This window comes from Tupaia chinensis, unplaced genomic scaffold (assembly GCF_000334495.1).
Source record: "Tupaia chinensis unplaced genomic scaffold, TupChi_1.0 Scaffold000270_2, whole genome shotgun sequence".
Taxonomy (NCBI): domain Eukaryota; kingdom Metazoa; phylum Chordata; class Mammalia; order Scandentia; family Tupaiidae; genus Tupaia; species Tupaia belangeri.
Window position 1 is genome coordinate 2,911,686 of NW_006159751.1, and position 15,370 is coordinate 2,927,055.

A 15,370-nucleotide genomic window follows, 5' to 3' on the forward strand; every position below is an offset into this window, starting at 1 on the left:
CTTTCCTTCTCTGGTAAAATTAAAATAAATAAATAAAAGTTAAATAAAAAAATAATTCTTAAAAACAACAACAAAACTTTGCAGGATTGGATCAGCCAATGGCATTGGTGTTTAAAGTAGCTGGGTCGGGAACCAGCAGTTAGCGTAATGGCTATGTCGCTGGACTCCCTCGTAGTCGACCGCGGTTCGTGTCCTGGACCCGGTGGCTTAAAACTCACGCCGGGCGCGTGTGCGTGCGGGCCCAAGATCCCGAGAGGAGAATGGAGGAGAAGGGATTGCGGCGTGACTATCCCCCCTGGGGGGTGATTTCTCGCTTTCTGTCTCTATGTGTCTCTCTGTCTGTCTGGCGAGCGCACGCGCCCTACAATGAAAATCTCTCCAAAAAAAAAAAAAAAAGTAGCTGGGTCCTACATAGCCAACTGTCTTGGACTCAGCAACTTGAAAAACACGTTGAGTGTGAGTGTATGCATGCCCCAAATCAAGAGGAGACTAGAGAAGGGACTGTGGCATGGTCATTCCCCTCTGCGGAGGGATTTCTTGCCTCCCCACTCTCTCTGGTGAGCGCCTGCACTCTATAGCAAAACTAAACAACAACAACAAAAAAAATTTTTTGCGGGGGCAGGAGGGAGGTCAAGAAACTTACTTATCATGGTGTTTCCACAGGATTTTTTTGGCCATGAAATCTTTCTTCTAGTAAACCTTATTAGTATCTCATCAAACTACTGGGTCATTGGGAAAGTTATGACAAATTTTTGCACAGAAAAATGTGTCATGATTTTTCTGACAATTCAGTATCTCCATGAATAGACTCTGGAAAACTCTATTCTACACATAATATAATCAATGTGACCAAGTCAATTGGTATCTAACTCCAGGGCATCACAAGCCTCTTTCATGTACCTGGCTGTTAGGCCCTGAGGATATAGGTAAGCAAAGAAAATAACACCCACAGTTCAACAAGAGAGATGTTCACCAGATAATCTGCAAACAGAGACAAGTGCTGTGAGGTTTTGAAAGCAGAAGTTGGGGGTTGGGATTGGTAAGTGGCTCAGGAACTTTCCTTAAAGTGATAAGCTAAGCTGAAACTTTCAGGAGGATAGGAGTTATCTAGGAAACTGGAGACAGGAAGAGGATCCAGGCAGAACAGAGCATGCAGAGATGCAGTGTTGAGAGGAGGAAGCACAATGTGTATGAGGGAGGGGAGAAGGGCCCAGTTACTGGAGCAGGAAGGGCAAAAGGCCAGTAGAAGCAACCCAGACAGGCTAGATGCAGGTGTGCTACAGGTAGACCAGTTAGGAGGCTGCAATTAGGAGACAGGCTTTTGGAGGATGGAGAGAAAAATGGGAAGATTAGAAAGAGACTTAGGAGATCTCAAATAGGAAGGTTCCTGGTTCAAGTCTGGCGAGCTCCTTGAGTATGCTGGTCACGCATTTGTCCATGACTGGGGCTGGCTGAGGTTTGCAGGTGGCTCACAGTGTTTTGTGGTATCAAGACCCTATAAGGGATTGTTTTTCTTCTTCTTTTTTTTTCTTTAAGAGAGATTTTTGCTATAGAGCGTGTGAGCTTGCTAGAGAGACAAAAAGCAAGAAATCACTCCCCAGGGGGAAGCCAGGTTGCAAACCCTTCTCGGGATTTTGAGCACACACGCACAAGTGCCTGGCATGAGTTTAAGCCACTGGATCCAGGACTTGAACCGCAGTCAACTATGTGGGAGTCCAGTGACATAACTATTATGCCATCTGCTGGTCCCAGGGGTTGTCTTTCTCTCCCTAGGTCATGGAATAAAATAAACTTTTAAAAAAGTCAGCTGTAGATCTTCTTCCTTATTATGAACACTTACTAACTGTCCAAATAGAAATTCAAAAACGTATGAGTCACATCCCGAAGAAAGGTCCAATTCTTGGGTATTTTTGTTTTTGTTTTTAGAAATAATTTCCTGTAAGGCAGACATGCTTGCCAGTACAGAGAGGGGGACAGAAAGTGAGAAAGCACCTCCCTCAGGGGTAAGAGCCATGCCACAATCTCTTCTCCTCCATTCTCCTCTCAAGACATTAGCCACATATACACAAGCGCCTGGTGTGTTTTTCAAGCCGAGTCCAGGACTGGAACTATGCAGTCAGCCATGTGGGACCCAGCCTCTTTAACCACCAAACTACTAGCTGACCCACGGTCAAATTACTTTTAAACTAAATATTATCTGTTGATATTATTTGCTATTCATTTAAAAGATAAAAGTATTTAGTAAAATAGTTTTAGAAAATAGTTTCCAAATTATTTACATATTGACCTACTAGCTATATTATCTTAACAAAATTATTGTGCCTTTTGAAGCTTTTTACTTCTTCATTTATGAAATGGGGACTGAAAGAGTCCTACTCTATATAGCCTTGTGAGATCCACGTGATATGTAAGTGGTTAGTACAATCCTTGCTACACTGTGAGCACATCTAGTAACTATTATATTATTACTGCTGAAATGAACTACATTATTTTAGGTTTTTGCCACAGGGCACATGCACTCACCAGACAAAGAAATGGAAAATGAGAAATCACCCCCAGAGAGGATGGCCACACCACAATCCCTTCTCTTCCATTCTTTCAGGATTTTTGATATGCATGCACACACGTGCAGCATGATTCCCAAACCAGTGGGTTCAGGAATTGAACCACAGTCAGCCATGTAGAAATCCAGTGTCTTAACCACCATGCTAGCTGCTGGCTCCATGAACTCCATTATTAAAATGAAATCACTACCAGTACTTTAAAAGTGGAGTTGTTTTTCTTCATAAGCATGTGAGTTTATTTATTTTGTTTAATCTGTTAGAAAGTACATGAACCCAGTGAGAAAGATGGAGAGGCTGGGAGGAGGGAGAGAGAGAGAGAGAGAAAGCACCTCCCATGAGGCAAGGTTACAACACAATCTCTTCTCCCCTCTTTTTGGAATTTTGGGCATGAACACGTATGCACCTGGTGTTTCTTTAAGCCACCAGATCTGGGACTTGAACTGCACACTTGGCCATATAGCATCTAACCACCTTAACCACGGGTAGGTCCAGTTTTTTTTTGTTGTTTTTTTTTTTGGGTGGTGGTGGTGGTGGTGGTGGTGCTATAAGGTGCATGTGCTCACCAGAGGAGGTAGGGAGGGACAAAGAGAGAAAGCATCTCCTGGGAGAAAGGCCACATCACCATCCCTTTTCCTCCATGCTCTTGGGATTTTGGGCACGCGAGCACACTCATGTACACAATAGTATAACTTTTCTTTCTTTCTTTTTTTTTTTTTGAAGAGGGTTTTGCTATAGGGCATGTGCGCTCCAGAAAGCCAGAAAGAGACAGAGAGACAGAAGCGAGAAAGCACTCCCAGTGGATGGCCATGCCACAATCCCTTCTCCATTCTCCTCTTGGGATCTTGGGCACGCACGCACATGCACCTGGCGTGAGTTTAAGCCACCAGGTCCGGGACTCGAACCGTGGTTGACTACATGGGAGTCCACAACATAGCCATTATGCCAACTGCTGGTCCCCACAATGGTGTGTGCTTCAAGCCAAGGGGTCTGGAACTTGCACCACATAGTCATCCATGTGGGATCCAGCTGCCTAACCACGATGCTACCAGCTGATCTGCAATATCTGATTCCTTTTCAGACTGATGGTTCAATTTATTCAATTCTGCAAGTATCTGTGCACTCATGTTGTGCCAAGCACTGTTACAGCACTGATGATGCAGAATGAGAAAGCCGTGCTTTTTGGTATCAGATAGCTCACCAATTTCTGCTTTCTATCCCCTTCCCAATGGTACATGCTTGTTTCATGGTAATGGAACCAGAGGTAAGAAGACATACTATACCTAAAAGCGGTGGCCCCAGGAGGACAGGACAGCATTCCACAATGGTCACCAGTCCCACGGCGCTGGAGAACCTCTGGGGTCCAATGAGGTCCATCAGTGTTTCAAACAACACTGAGCTGAGCCACCCAAAGGCAAATCCGAAGAATCCAGCGTAGATGCAGAACCCGATGTAGCTGGTGGATAAAGGTGCTAGCAAATGACACACTCCATTTGCAATAACAGAAGCAGCAAAGAAATACTGAACTCGAGGTCTGATCCACTTTGTGTTGGCTACAAGTCCCATAGATGGTCTGGCTACCATGTCAACAAAAGCCAGGATGGAAAGAAGAAAGGCAGACTTCTCACTAGAATAATGCTTACTCTTGCCATAATTACTAAGAAAGACCAAAGGTGAAAAGAGTCCGAAAAACATGAGCACATTTCCAGAGAGGTATAGCAAAAAGCCTCTGTGGGTAAACAGAGTTAAGTCCAGGAATTTATTAATTGTTTGGAAGACTGATTGTTTCTCCTTTTTGGGGTTTCCTCCAATAAGATCTGTGTTTGCATCACTTCCACTTTTAGTCGCATCAGATTTTCCAGCTTCCTGAAAAGATTCTTTAGCTTTAACTTTCCTTGGCTTGGTTGGCTTAGGCCCTATGGGTCGCATTAGGGCTCCAGCTACACAACAATTTAGCAGGAAGCCCCCAAGAATTAGGAAGCTTCCTCTCCAGCCAAAGATACCAAAGAAAGCCTGATTGAGAGGGGCCAGCGTAGAGAGGAACACAGGGCTGCCTGCCATGGCCAGCCCATTGGCCAGTGGTCTTCTCTTGTAGAAATACTTGCCGATCATGGTCAGAGCTGGATTCAAGTTGAAGGCAAGCCCAAGACCTGAGGAAGAGGGGGAAAAAAATCAAATACTAGAATAAGTATCAGAAATATCTCTGAAATTACTTACTCAAAGAAACTAAAATAAGAAGTATAAAAATAGAAAGGAGACAAAAATCATCATTATTAGAGGAAGTATTGTATAATAGCTTAAAGCATGGTTCTAAAACACAATATGGGCATAAATCAGAGCATCACTACTTGTTGGCTCTGTGATCTTAGACACGTGGACCTTCCTATGACTGTTTGCTAATGTGCAAAACAGACACAGGGCACTGCTATGAGGAAAAAAATATTTGCAAAGCACTTAGAACAGTGCCCAACATTTACTAGGCACTCGATAAATGTTATTTTTATTATTGTTGTTTTATTATTTGAAGATGAATAATTTGTATTTTGTCACATCTAATAAGATCACCTGGACAATTATTATAGCCATGTAAGATCATTAAACAGACTGTTAGCAAATAGAGATAAAACAGATTTACAATAGAAAGTGCAATACAAAATAATCTCTTTTATTATAGCACCAAAAATGAAAACTTTGCAGTTTATGGGATTCACATGAAACTTTCCTGAGAAGTCAGAGAATTAAGAACAATACTCATAAGACCGGCAGATGGTGTAATGGTTACATTGCTGGACTATCACATAGCTGACCACGGTTCAAGTCCCAAACTGGCAGCTTCAAACTTGCGCCAGGAACGTGTGTGTGAGTGCCCAAGACCCCAGGAAGAGAATGGAGAAGGGATTGTGGTATGGCTATCCTCCCTGGGTGGTGATTTCTCACATGCTGAATCCCTCTCTCTCTCTCTCTGGAGAGTGCATGCGCCCTACAGCAAAAATAGCTCAAAAAAAAAAAAATCCCAAAACAAAACAAAAATATAATACTCACACAAAATTTTGGGAAAATAATACACAACACTATCAAGAGGTCAAGGCAACCCAAACCAATGCGCCCATTTAATGTGATTCCAGTAAAAATGTTTGTGGATTTTGAGATGAGGTAAAATGGCTCTAAGGCATTCTCAGAGAATAAATACAGAAGAATCTACCACAACATTTTTGGTGATGTAGAGAGAGAAGTGGTACCAACCATAATAAATATTTAGGGACCAGCAGATGGTGTAATGGTTACCGCACTGGACTCCCACATAGTTGACCGTGGTTCAAGTACCAGACCCAGTGGCTTAACTCACACCAGGGGCATGATGCATGCGTGCCCAAGATCCCGAGAGGAATGGAGGAGAAGGGATTGCGGAGTGGCCACCCCACCCCCAACCCCCCGGGGGTGATTTCTCGCTTTCTGTCTCTCTGTTTCTCTCTGTCTTTCTGGCAAGTACACGAGCCCTATAGCAAAAACCTCTCTTAACAACAAACAAAAACAAAACAAAACAAAAAAATAGGTTATTTAAATTGTTTTGTAAAAGCTACAATCTGTAGAACAGTGTGTGTCCTTGTATCAAGAATAGGTAAACACTGATCAATGAAGGTGGACAGAAAGTCCAGAAACCAACCTAAAGTACACCCTCTCTCTCTCTCACACACACACATTTAATGTAAGATAAAAATGGTATTTTAAATTAGTGGAGAAAGAAGAAATTATTTAATCAACATTTCTAATAGAAGTAAATATTCAGGGGACTTCCTAAACGCTATCCCTGACCTCCGCTTGCTCCCTACCATCTATGCTTATTCCATTCCCAGAGGCTTAAACCAACAAAGCAGAGCAGGTGACTCCCCTACTTCAAACTTGGGATAGCTTCCTATCTACATCTTCAACCCAGCCCTTACTTCCTCTGTGCATGAACTCCAGACCACTCATACATGTGCTTTTATTAAGCATTCTAAAGTCTAGGGTCTATGTTCCCTTCATTTTCATAAAGCTGGTTCCTTGTTATTAAGATCTCTGCTTAAAGTCATCTTGTCAGCAAGACTGTCTCAACGAATGCCCAGTCCTCCCCTGTCACAACACTTTAAGGCTTTATGTAGCATTTATTACTACCTGATATTTTTCTTTAAAAACAGAGAAATTATTTATTTAATTCAATCTGTTATTGTTATTATTTTTAATTTGACCAGAGAGAGACAGAAAAAGAGAAAGGAAAGGGGAAAGCAAGCCACCAAGTCCAGAACTCAAACCGTAGTTGGCCATGTGGGAATTCAGCACCTTTAACCACCATGCCACCTGCTGCCCACCCACCCCCCGATATTTTTCTTATTTATTCATAATTTTTGAGTCATACTGTCTCCTCCTATTAAAGAGCATCATTTTGCCTGCCTTGATGCTCGATCTATATTGCCCCTAAAGTGGTTCCTGACATACATGTGGTTTTTGCTCAACAAATATCTCACCTACAGATTAATAATAAATAAACCAACAATTAGGGGCTGGCAGGTGGCATAGAGGTTGGGGGTACTGGATTCCCACAAGACCAACTGGGGTTCAAGTCCTGACCTGATGGGTTGCTTTCTCACTTTCCCTCACTCTCTCTCTGTCTCTCTCTGATCAAACTGGAAATAATAAAGTTAAATATTTTAGATTTTTTAAAAAGAATTATTAATTTAACTTTATTTGCTCATTTATTTATTTTAATTTGACCAGCAAGAGACACACACACACAGAGAAAGAGAGAGAGAGAGAGAGAAAGAGAGAAAGTAAGCCATCAGGTCCAGGACGCGAACTGTGGTTGGCCATGTGGGAGTGTCCTACTTGCTGGTCCCAATATTTTAGATCTTTAATGAGGGGAAAAAGTAAGAAAAGACTGAATATTAAAAATATCTTCAGAGCTAGTCCTGTGGCTTGGTATGTGGGAGTTGGATCTCACATGGACAGCCAAGAAGTTTGAATCCTGGTCCTGGCGGCTTAAAAAGCACTTGTGTGTGTGTGTGTGTGTGTGTGTGTGTGTGCGCGCGCGCACGTGTGTATGCCCCAAATCCCTGACAGAATGGAGAAATGGAAGAGAAGGGATTGTGGTGTGACCACACCCCACTATGGATTCTTTTTCCTTCTTTTTCTACCTCTCCCTGGCAAGGGCATGTGCCCTCTGGCAAGTAAAATTTGTATCTTCAGGGGCCATCCGGTAGCATGGTGGTTAAGGCATTGGACTCTCACATGGCCAACTGCAGTTTGAGTCCTAGGTGAATGTGCATGCATGCCTGAAATCCCAAGAGGAGAATGGAGGAGAAGGGATTACACTATGGCCATTCCCCTGGGGGTGACTTCTCATTTTCCCTCTTCTCTATCTCCTCCAGTTAGCACATGCACCCTATGTAAAAAAAAAAAAAAATAAAAAAAAACTCAAAAAAACCCAAAAAACAACACTAAAAAGTTATATACATACAATAGATTATTATTTAGCCTTAAAAAAAAATGGAATTCTAACACATGCTGAATAAACCTTGATGACATTATGCTGTGAATGAGCCAGTCACATAAATACAAATACCATATGATTCCACCTCTATGAAGTACCTAGAATAGTCAAATTCATTGACAGTGAAAGTAGAATGGTGATTGCCTGAAATTGGGACCAGAAACAATGGGGAGTTACTGTTTAGAGTTTTAGTTTTTTTTTGGAGAGGTTTTTGCTATAGGGTGTGTGCTCTCGCCAGAGAGACAAGAGACAGAAAGCGAGAAATCACCCCCCAGGGGGATGGCCACGCCGCAATCCCTTCTCCTCCATTCTCCTCTCGGGACCTCGGGCACACATGCACACGCACCTGGTGTGAATTTAAGCCACCGGGTCTGGGACTCGAACTGCAGTCAACAACATGGGAGTTCAGTGACACAGCCATTACACTAATAACTGCTGGTCCCCAAAGTTTTAGTTTTGCAAGGTGAAAAGTGCTTGGGAAATGGATGGTGGTAATGGTGATAACAAGGGTAAGCTCTCTCCTGTATTGCTGGCTGACTATAAATGGGCATTACCTTTCTAAAGGACAATTTAGCACATATATATTTAAAAAACACATACAGTAGTTCCATTTCTACAATTTTGTCTTAAGAAAGTACTAATATTTGCAAAGAACTATAACTTAATACTGCTTACTAACAGTAAAAAAAAAAAAAGAAAAATAAAAACTTGAAGCAAACAAAAAGCCCTATCAATAGTTAACAAAGTGACAGATCAGATGAAACTATGATGTGTCTCTATGTGATGGAATAACAGACTTTTTCCCCCCAGAGATTGAGATATTACATACCACAATTCTTAATTATAGGAGAAGATGCTTATAACAGTAGGAAAAAAGAAAAAAACTGGTTATAAAATGTTACGTATAGGGCCAAGTCTATAGTGCACGCAATGGTTAAATGTTATGCATTTGGAACCAGATCCCACAGGGCTGACCATGACTTGAATTCTACATGACTTGAGTTCTATCCCTGGTGGCTTAAAAGACTCTGTGTGTGTGTGTGTGCGTGTGTGTGTGTGTGTGTGTGTGTGTACGTGCACACACTCACATGCACACAGAAACATATATATTCATGCAGGAATCCTGACAGGATGGAGAAGAAAAGGACTGCAGCCTGACCAAACCCCACTGGGGTTGCTTCCCCGCTCTCAAGTGAGAACATGTACTCTCTGGCAATTAAAACAAAAAAGGTTATTCATAACTTGGAGCTGCATGGCTGCACAGAGGTGAAATGCCATCCTCTGCAAGGCCAAGAAGGTTCTGGATTCATGTCTAGTGACCTTCCTGAGTATACTGGGCACACATGTGCCCATGATCTGGGGCTGGCTGAAGGCTGGGTGTGGATCATAGTATGAAGACCTTGTTAGCTATGCTGTCTGTCTTGGTCTCTCTCTCACTCATGGAAAAAATAAATATACTTAAAAAGAAAAGGCCACGCTGCTATTTAGAGTGGCTATACCACTTAAAAAGATTATATAGGGCCAGCAAGAGGAAGCATGTATTTCAAAAAGTTAATAGTGACACTGTTGGTAAAAATATAAATTAGCCATTATGGAAAACAGTGTAGAGGTTTCTCAAAAAACTACAACTAGAACTGTCACAATAGTCAAGATATGGAATCAATCTAAGTGTCTATTAACAGGTAATTAAGGAAAATCCCCTTCTTCCATTTCTCCACCCCATGAGAATTCTAGGCATGTGCTTCAAGCCACTGGAACAGAGATTCGAATTGTGGTCAGCTATGTGGGATCTGGCTCCCTACATACTGCACTTAACCACTGTGCTACAGGGCTGGCCCAACATATACACAATTATAGTCAGAGAAGAGGAATAAGTTCTAGTGTTCTATAGCATGGTAGAGTAACTAGAATTATAATAACTTAGTATATATTTCAGAATAGCTAAAGAGGATTTTAAGTGTTCTCAATACAAAGTAGTAATAAATGATAGAAATACTTAATGCCCTAATTTGATACATTACACATTGGATTCATGTATTGAAAAATCACACCGTGCCCCATTGATATGTATACTTATATGTGGAATACAAATTTTAAAGATCAGCCCTGTAGCTTAATAGTTAGAGAGTCTGATCCCACATGGCTGTGGTTCAAATCCCAGCCCCAGTGGCTAGAAAAACACCAGGCTTGTGTGCATGTGTGCCCCCAAATCCTGAAAGGATGAAGACATGGAGAGAATGGATTTCAGAATGACTATACCCCACTGTGGGGTGTTTTCTCCCATTTTGTCCCTGGAAACAACAACAACAAAAACTTTTAAATGTTATTAGTGATATCCTTTGGATTATAAAGTTATAAGTGATGTTTATCCATTATACTCATCAGCAATCCATTAATTTGCTGATTAATAAAAGAGGGAAGGGACTTAACCAAGTGTATCCAACATTGAAAAAAAATGTTATCAAGACATACTATAATAACTCTTACTTTATGTGTAACATGCTCTTCTGCTCAATAGAAACCTATTCCCCTTGTGAGGAGGTGGTAAGGAGAGAGAATAACCAATATTCATTCTTGTGACAAGGTGAAAAACACATTTACAACACTGTCTGTTCTTAGGAAAATGAATGCAATCATCTCTTTCAATTCATTCCTTCATTCAACAAGCAATACGTACATTTATTTATTTATTTATTTTAGAGAGATTTTACTACAGGGCATGTGAGCTCACTAGAGAGACAGAAAGTGAGAAGTCACCCCCCGGGAGGGATGGCCATGCTGCAATCCCTTCTCCTCCATTCTCCTCTAGGGATCTTGGGCACATATGCACATGCACCCTGTGTGAGTTGAAGACACAGGGTCTGGGATTCAAACCGTGGTTGACTACATGGGAGTCTGGCAATGTAGCCATTACACCATCTGCTAGTCCCTCTCCTCTCGAAGTACTGGGCACGCATGTACATGTGCCCGCCATGAGTTTTAAATCCAGTAGGTCCAGAACTTGAACCATAGCCAGTCATGTAGGAGTCCAGTGATATAACCATTATGCCATCTGCTGGTCCCAATAAATGTGTATTATAGTTGCAATTTCTTTAAAAGTTCGATTTTTCTAGTATCATGTTAATTTATCTACAGTTCTTTAAAATGATAATACAATAATTTCTATGGAGCCAGTGGCAGCACAGCTAGACCCAAGAGAGGGTTCTTGTGTTTGCATATTGGGACCTCCCTGGGCACACCAGGAATGCTTGCTGTGATCCAAGCTAACGGACTGGGGGTGGACGCGGTATTGGAAAACTATTGGCATGCCTCTCTTTCTGTCTCTTGATCAACACCTTTTTCTTGTGAAAGAAAGAAGTAAGACTTCAAAAAGAAAAACCATTTCTAGTGGCCAGCAGGTGGCATGGTGGTTAAAGGCGCTAGACTTTGGCCGACCACGATTTGAGTCCCAGACCTAGTGGCTTGCTTTCTCACTTCCCCTCTCTCTCTCTCACTCTCTCTCTCTCTCTGGTCAAATTAAAAGAAGCAAATGAATAAAGGTAAATAAAGTAATTTTTTAAAAAAAACTTAAGAATCATTTCTGTAAGAAAAAATTTCACTCGGGGTCAGCAGGTGACATAGTGGTTGAGATGAAGGACTCCCACATGGCTGACCACAGCTGAGTCCTGGACCTGGCAACTTGTTTTCTCACTTTCTCTCTCTCTCTCTCACATGAGATCCTGTGCTCTGTAGCAAATTGAAAATAATAATGATAAATAAAATTAAGTAAATAACTTTTAAAGAAAAAGATTTCACTGAAAAGGGCTAGAAGGCAAATGCAAATATCAAATAGCCAGCAATAAATTAATGCTTGAAAACAAATCAGTAGTAACTCACCTCCAATGACTCCGATACACAAGTAAAGCTCCTGAACGGTGTTACAGAAAGAAGCTGCAATCAAGCCACAGCCTGACAAACAGCCTCCAACTATCATCACTGGACGGCTGCCATATTTATTCACCAGGATGCTGCTGATCGGGCCTAGGAGAGAACCAAAAATTTAACAGTGTAAAGGAACTTGCTCCCTTATATCTACATCAAGCATGAATAATAATAAATGACAAGATCTTCTAAATAAACGAGATAATGGTAAAATTATTGTTTTCTACCATTAATTCTGAGTCACAGGTATGTGTACTAGAAAATAAAACTGCTAAAAAAAGGCCAGCTAGTGGGATGGTTAATGCAGCCTGGATTGCATACGGCATCTGGCAGTTAAGAGTCCCTGACCAGGTGGGCTTCAAACATACACCAGGCATGTCTCTGTGTAGATGCCTCAAATCCCAAAATGGGAATGAAGAAGGGAGTGTGGTATGGCTATCCCAGGCAGAGTGCTTTCTCACCCCTGTCCCCCAATCTCTTTCCAGAGAGTTCTCGCACCTTACAGGAAACTTTTTTTTTTTTTTTGAGAGGTTTTTGCTATAGGGCATGAGCACTCGCCAGAAAGGCAGAGAAAGAGAGAGAGAGAAAGTGAGAAATCACTATTGGGGGATGGCCCACACCACAATCCCTTCTCCTCCACTCTCCTCTCAGGATCTTGGGCACACACGCACAAGTGCCCAGCTTGAGTTGAAGCCACTGGGTCCGGGACTCGAACTGTGGTCAACTACATGAGAATCCAGCAACATAGCCATTACACCATCTGCTGGTCCCAACCTTATAGGAAACTTAAAAAGCAGGGACCGGCAGATGGCATTATGTTGCTGGAATCACATGTACTTGACCGGGGTTTCAGTATGAGACCCAGCGGCTTATGTGTCAAAAATCCTGAGAGGAAAATAAAGGAGAATGGATTGCAGTGTGGCCTCCGGGTGATGATTTCTCACTTTCTATCTTTCTGGTGAGTGCATGCACCCTATAGCAAAAAATCTCTCTCAAAAGAAAAAAAAGGTGGGAACCAGCAGTTAGCGTAATGGCTATGTTGCTGGATTCTCATGTAGTTGACCACAGTTCGAGTCCCGGACCCAGTGGCTTAAAACTCGCGCCGGGTGCGTGTGCGTGTGTGCCCAAGATCCCGAGAGGAGAATGGAGGAGAAGGGATTGTGGCATGACCATCCCCTCTGGGGGGTGATTTCTCGCTTTCTGTCTCTATGTCTCTCTCCATCTGTCTGGCGAGCGCACGCGCCCTATAGTGAAAACCCTCTCAAAAAAAAAAAAAAAAGGTGCAAAATATTATTAATTGTGCATGTTCCACAATCAGAAATACAGTAAACTTACTCAAATAAAAAAGATCTAAGTATATCCTTTAATCTCTCTTTTTTAAGGCAAGACAGGCTGAAAACACTTTGTTAATGAATGTTCACAAGGTTCTTGATGTATCTAGGATATGATTAACACTTATTTAGTTTGTTTTCATTTTGACAGGCACACAAATATAAGATTTGTGGACACATTTCGATAGGTTTTTGATTATAGAGCATTATTCATATATTACCAAAATGTGATCTGTATCATATTTTTAAAGAAGAAAGAAAGCACAGAACCCTTGTCAACGGCTTCAGGAATTTTTTCTTTGTAGTAAAAATGACAATCAATGATGCTGCTCTGAAGAGACCAGAAGAGTGGAGAGGCAGAACAAATCACTGAATACCTTTTTTTTTGAGAGAAATTTTTGCTATGGGGCGTGTGTGCTCATTAGAGAGACAGAAGAGACAGAAAGCAAGAAATCACCCCCCCCACGGGGAGATGGCCACACTGCAATCTCTTCTCCTCCACTCTCTACTTGGAATTTTGGGCACACACGCACGTGTGCCTGGAGTTTTAAGCCACCGGGTTCGGGACTCAAACTGTGGGTGACTACGTGGGAGTCCAGTAATTTAACCATTATGCCATCTGCTGGTCCCAATCATTGACTATCTTTTATTTATTTATTTTTTTGAGATGTTTTTGCTATACGGCGTGTGTGCTTGCCAGAAGGACAGAGAAAGACAAAGAGAGAGAAAGCAAGAAATCACCCTCCTGGGGGCTGGCCACGTTGCAATACCTTCTCCTCCATGGATCTGGGGCATGCACGCACACATGTCTGGCATGAGTGTAAGTCACCGGGTCCAGGACTCGAACTGCACTCGACTACATGGGGGTCCAGCAACATAACCATTACGCCAACTGCTGGCCCCCCAATTATTGAATATCTTAAATAGGAAGTTGCTCTACTTAAGGAGACAACAATTTCGTAGGCAATTTTAAGAGAAGAAACTTTGAGTTGAAAATGCTAAATTGGGCCAGCAGGTGGCGTGATGGCTAAGGTGTTGAACTCCCACATGGATGACCGTGGTTCAAGCCCGACTTGGCAGCTTGAAAATCATGCTAGGCATATGTGTGTGCGTGCCCAAAAATCCCAGGAGGAGAATGGAGAAGGGACTGTGGCATGGCGATCTCTCCAATCACTTTCTCTCTTACCGTCTCTGCCACTCTGGTGATCACACACTCCTTATGGCAAAAACCTTAAAAAAGAAAATGTTAAACAAAGAAGAGAAATGGAACTAAAATAAAAGTTAATTCAGGCAGAAAATTAAAATGGAGTGAAAAATATCATGCCTACCTAGCATTCCACCGCAATCTAATTATTTGCACTATAGAGCATTAATACAGAAGGATAGAAGGAAAAGATTTGATGCTGGAACTTGCAAAAGACCCATCACATTTCTCTACTATTAACAGCAAATTCTGACCTTATTCTGTTTATTTCTTAGCCCTCTAAAAGGTAGCAAATATATTTTTAACACCATATACTGTATTTACATATTCATAATATACTAATGATCCTATACTGGCATGTTCTATTTCCATAAATACAGAAATTTCTAGTTACATATTTTGTCCCAAAGTTGTAAGATTTGCCCCAGGAAATCCTAACTCAAATTATGGTTCTACCCCTTTCTTCCCTTTGGGCACGTTTTTTATTTATTTATTTTTTTTAAATTGAGGTTTTTGTTATAGGGCACTTGCTCTAGCAGTAGAAACAGAGGTGAGAAATCAGCCCCAGGGAGGATGGCCACTCCACAATCCCCTCTCCTCATTCTTCTCTTGGGATTTTGGGCACACACGCATGTGCCTAGTGTGAGTTTTAAGCTGCTGGGTCTAGGACTCAAACTGCAGTCGACTAACGTGCGAGTCCAGTGATATAACCATTACACCATATGCTAGTCCTCACATTCTTCACTGTTTCTTAGAGGTCATCTAACTTCTAGAGATGTTAAAAAGATTAAAAAAAAAAAAAAAAAGGCTAGCCTCTGTGACATAGCAG

General features: G+C 41.8%; 1 protein-coding gene across 3 annotated transcripts in view; it reads right to left on the reverse strand.

Moving 5' to 3' along the window:
* Positions 1 to 15,370, reverse strand: part of LOC102484037 (monocarboxylate transporter 1) — a 54,834-nt gene that overhangs the window by 2,790 nt on the left and 36,674 nt on the right. For all 3 annotated transcript variants that reach the window (XM_014588237.2, XM_006149610.3, XM_027772310.1), the window contains 2 exons: positions 11,962 to 12,105; positions 3,845 to 4,711 (listed from right to left, as the gene is read on the reverse strand). In XM_014588237.2, the coding sequence (XP_014443723.1) occupies positions 3,845 to 4,711; positions 11,962 to 12,105 (1,011 nt within the window). The remainder of the gene's footprint in view (positions 1 to 3,844; positions 4,712 to 11,961; positions 12,106 to 15,370) is intronic.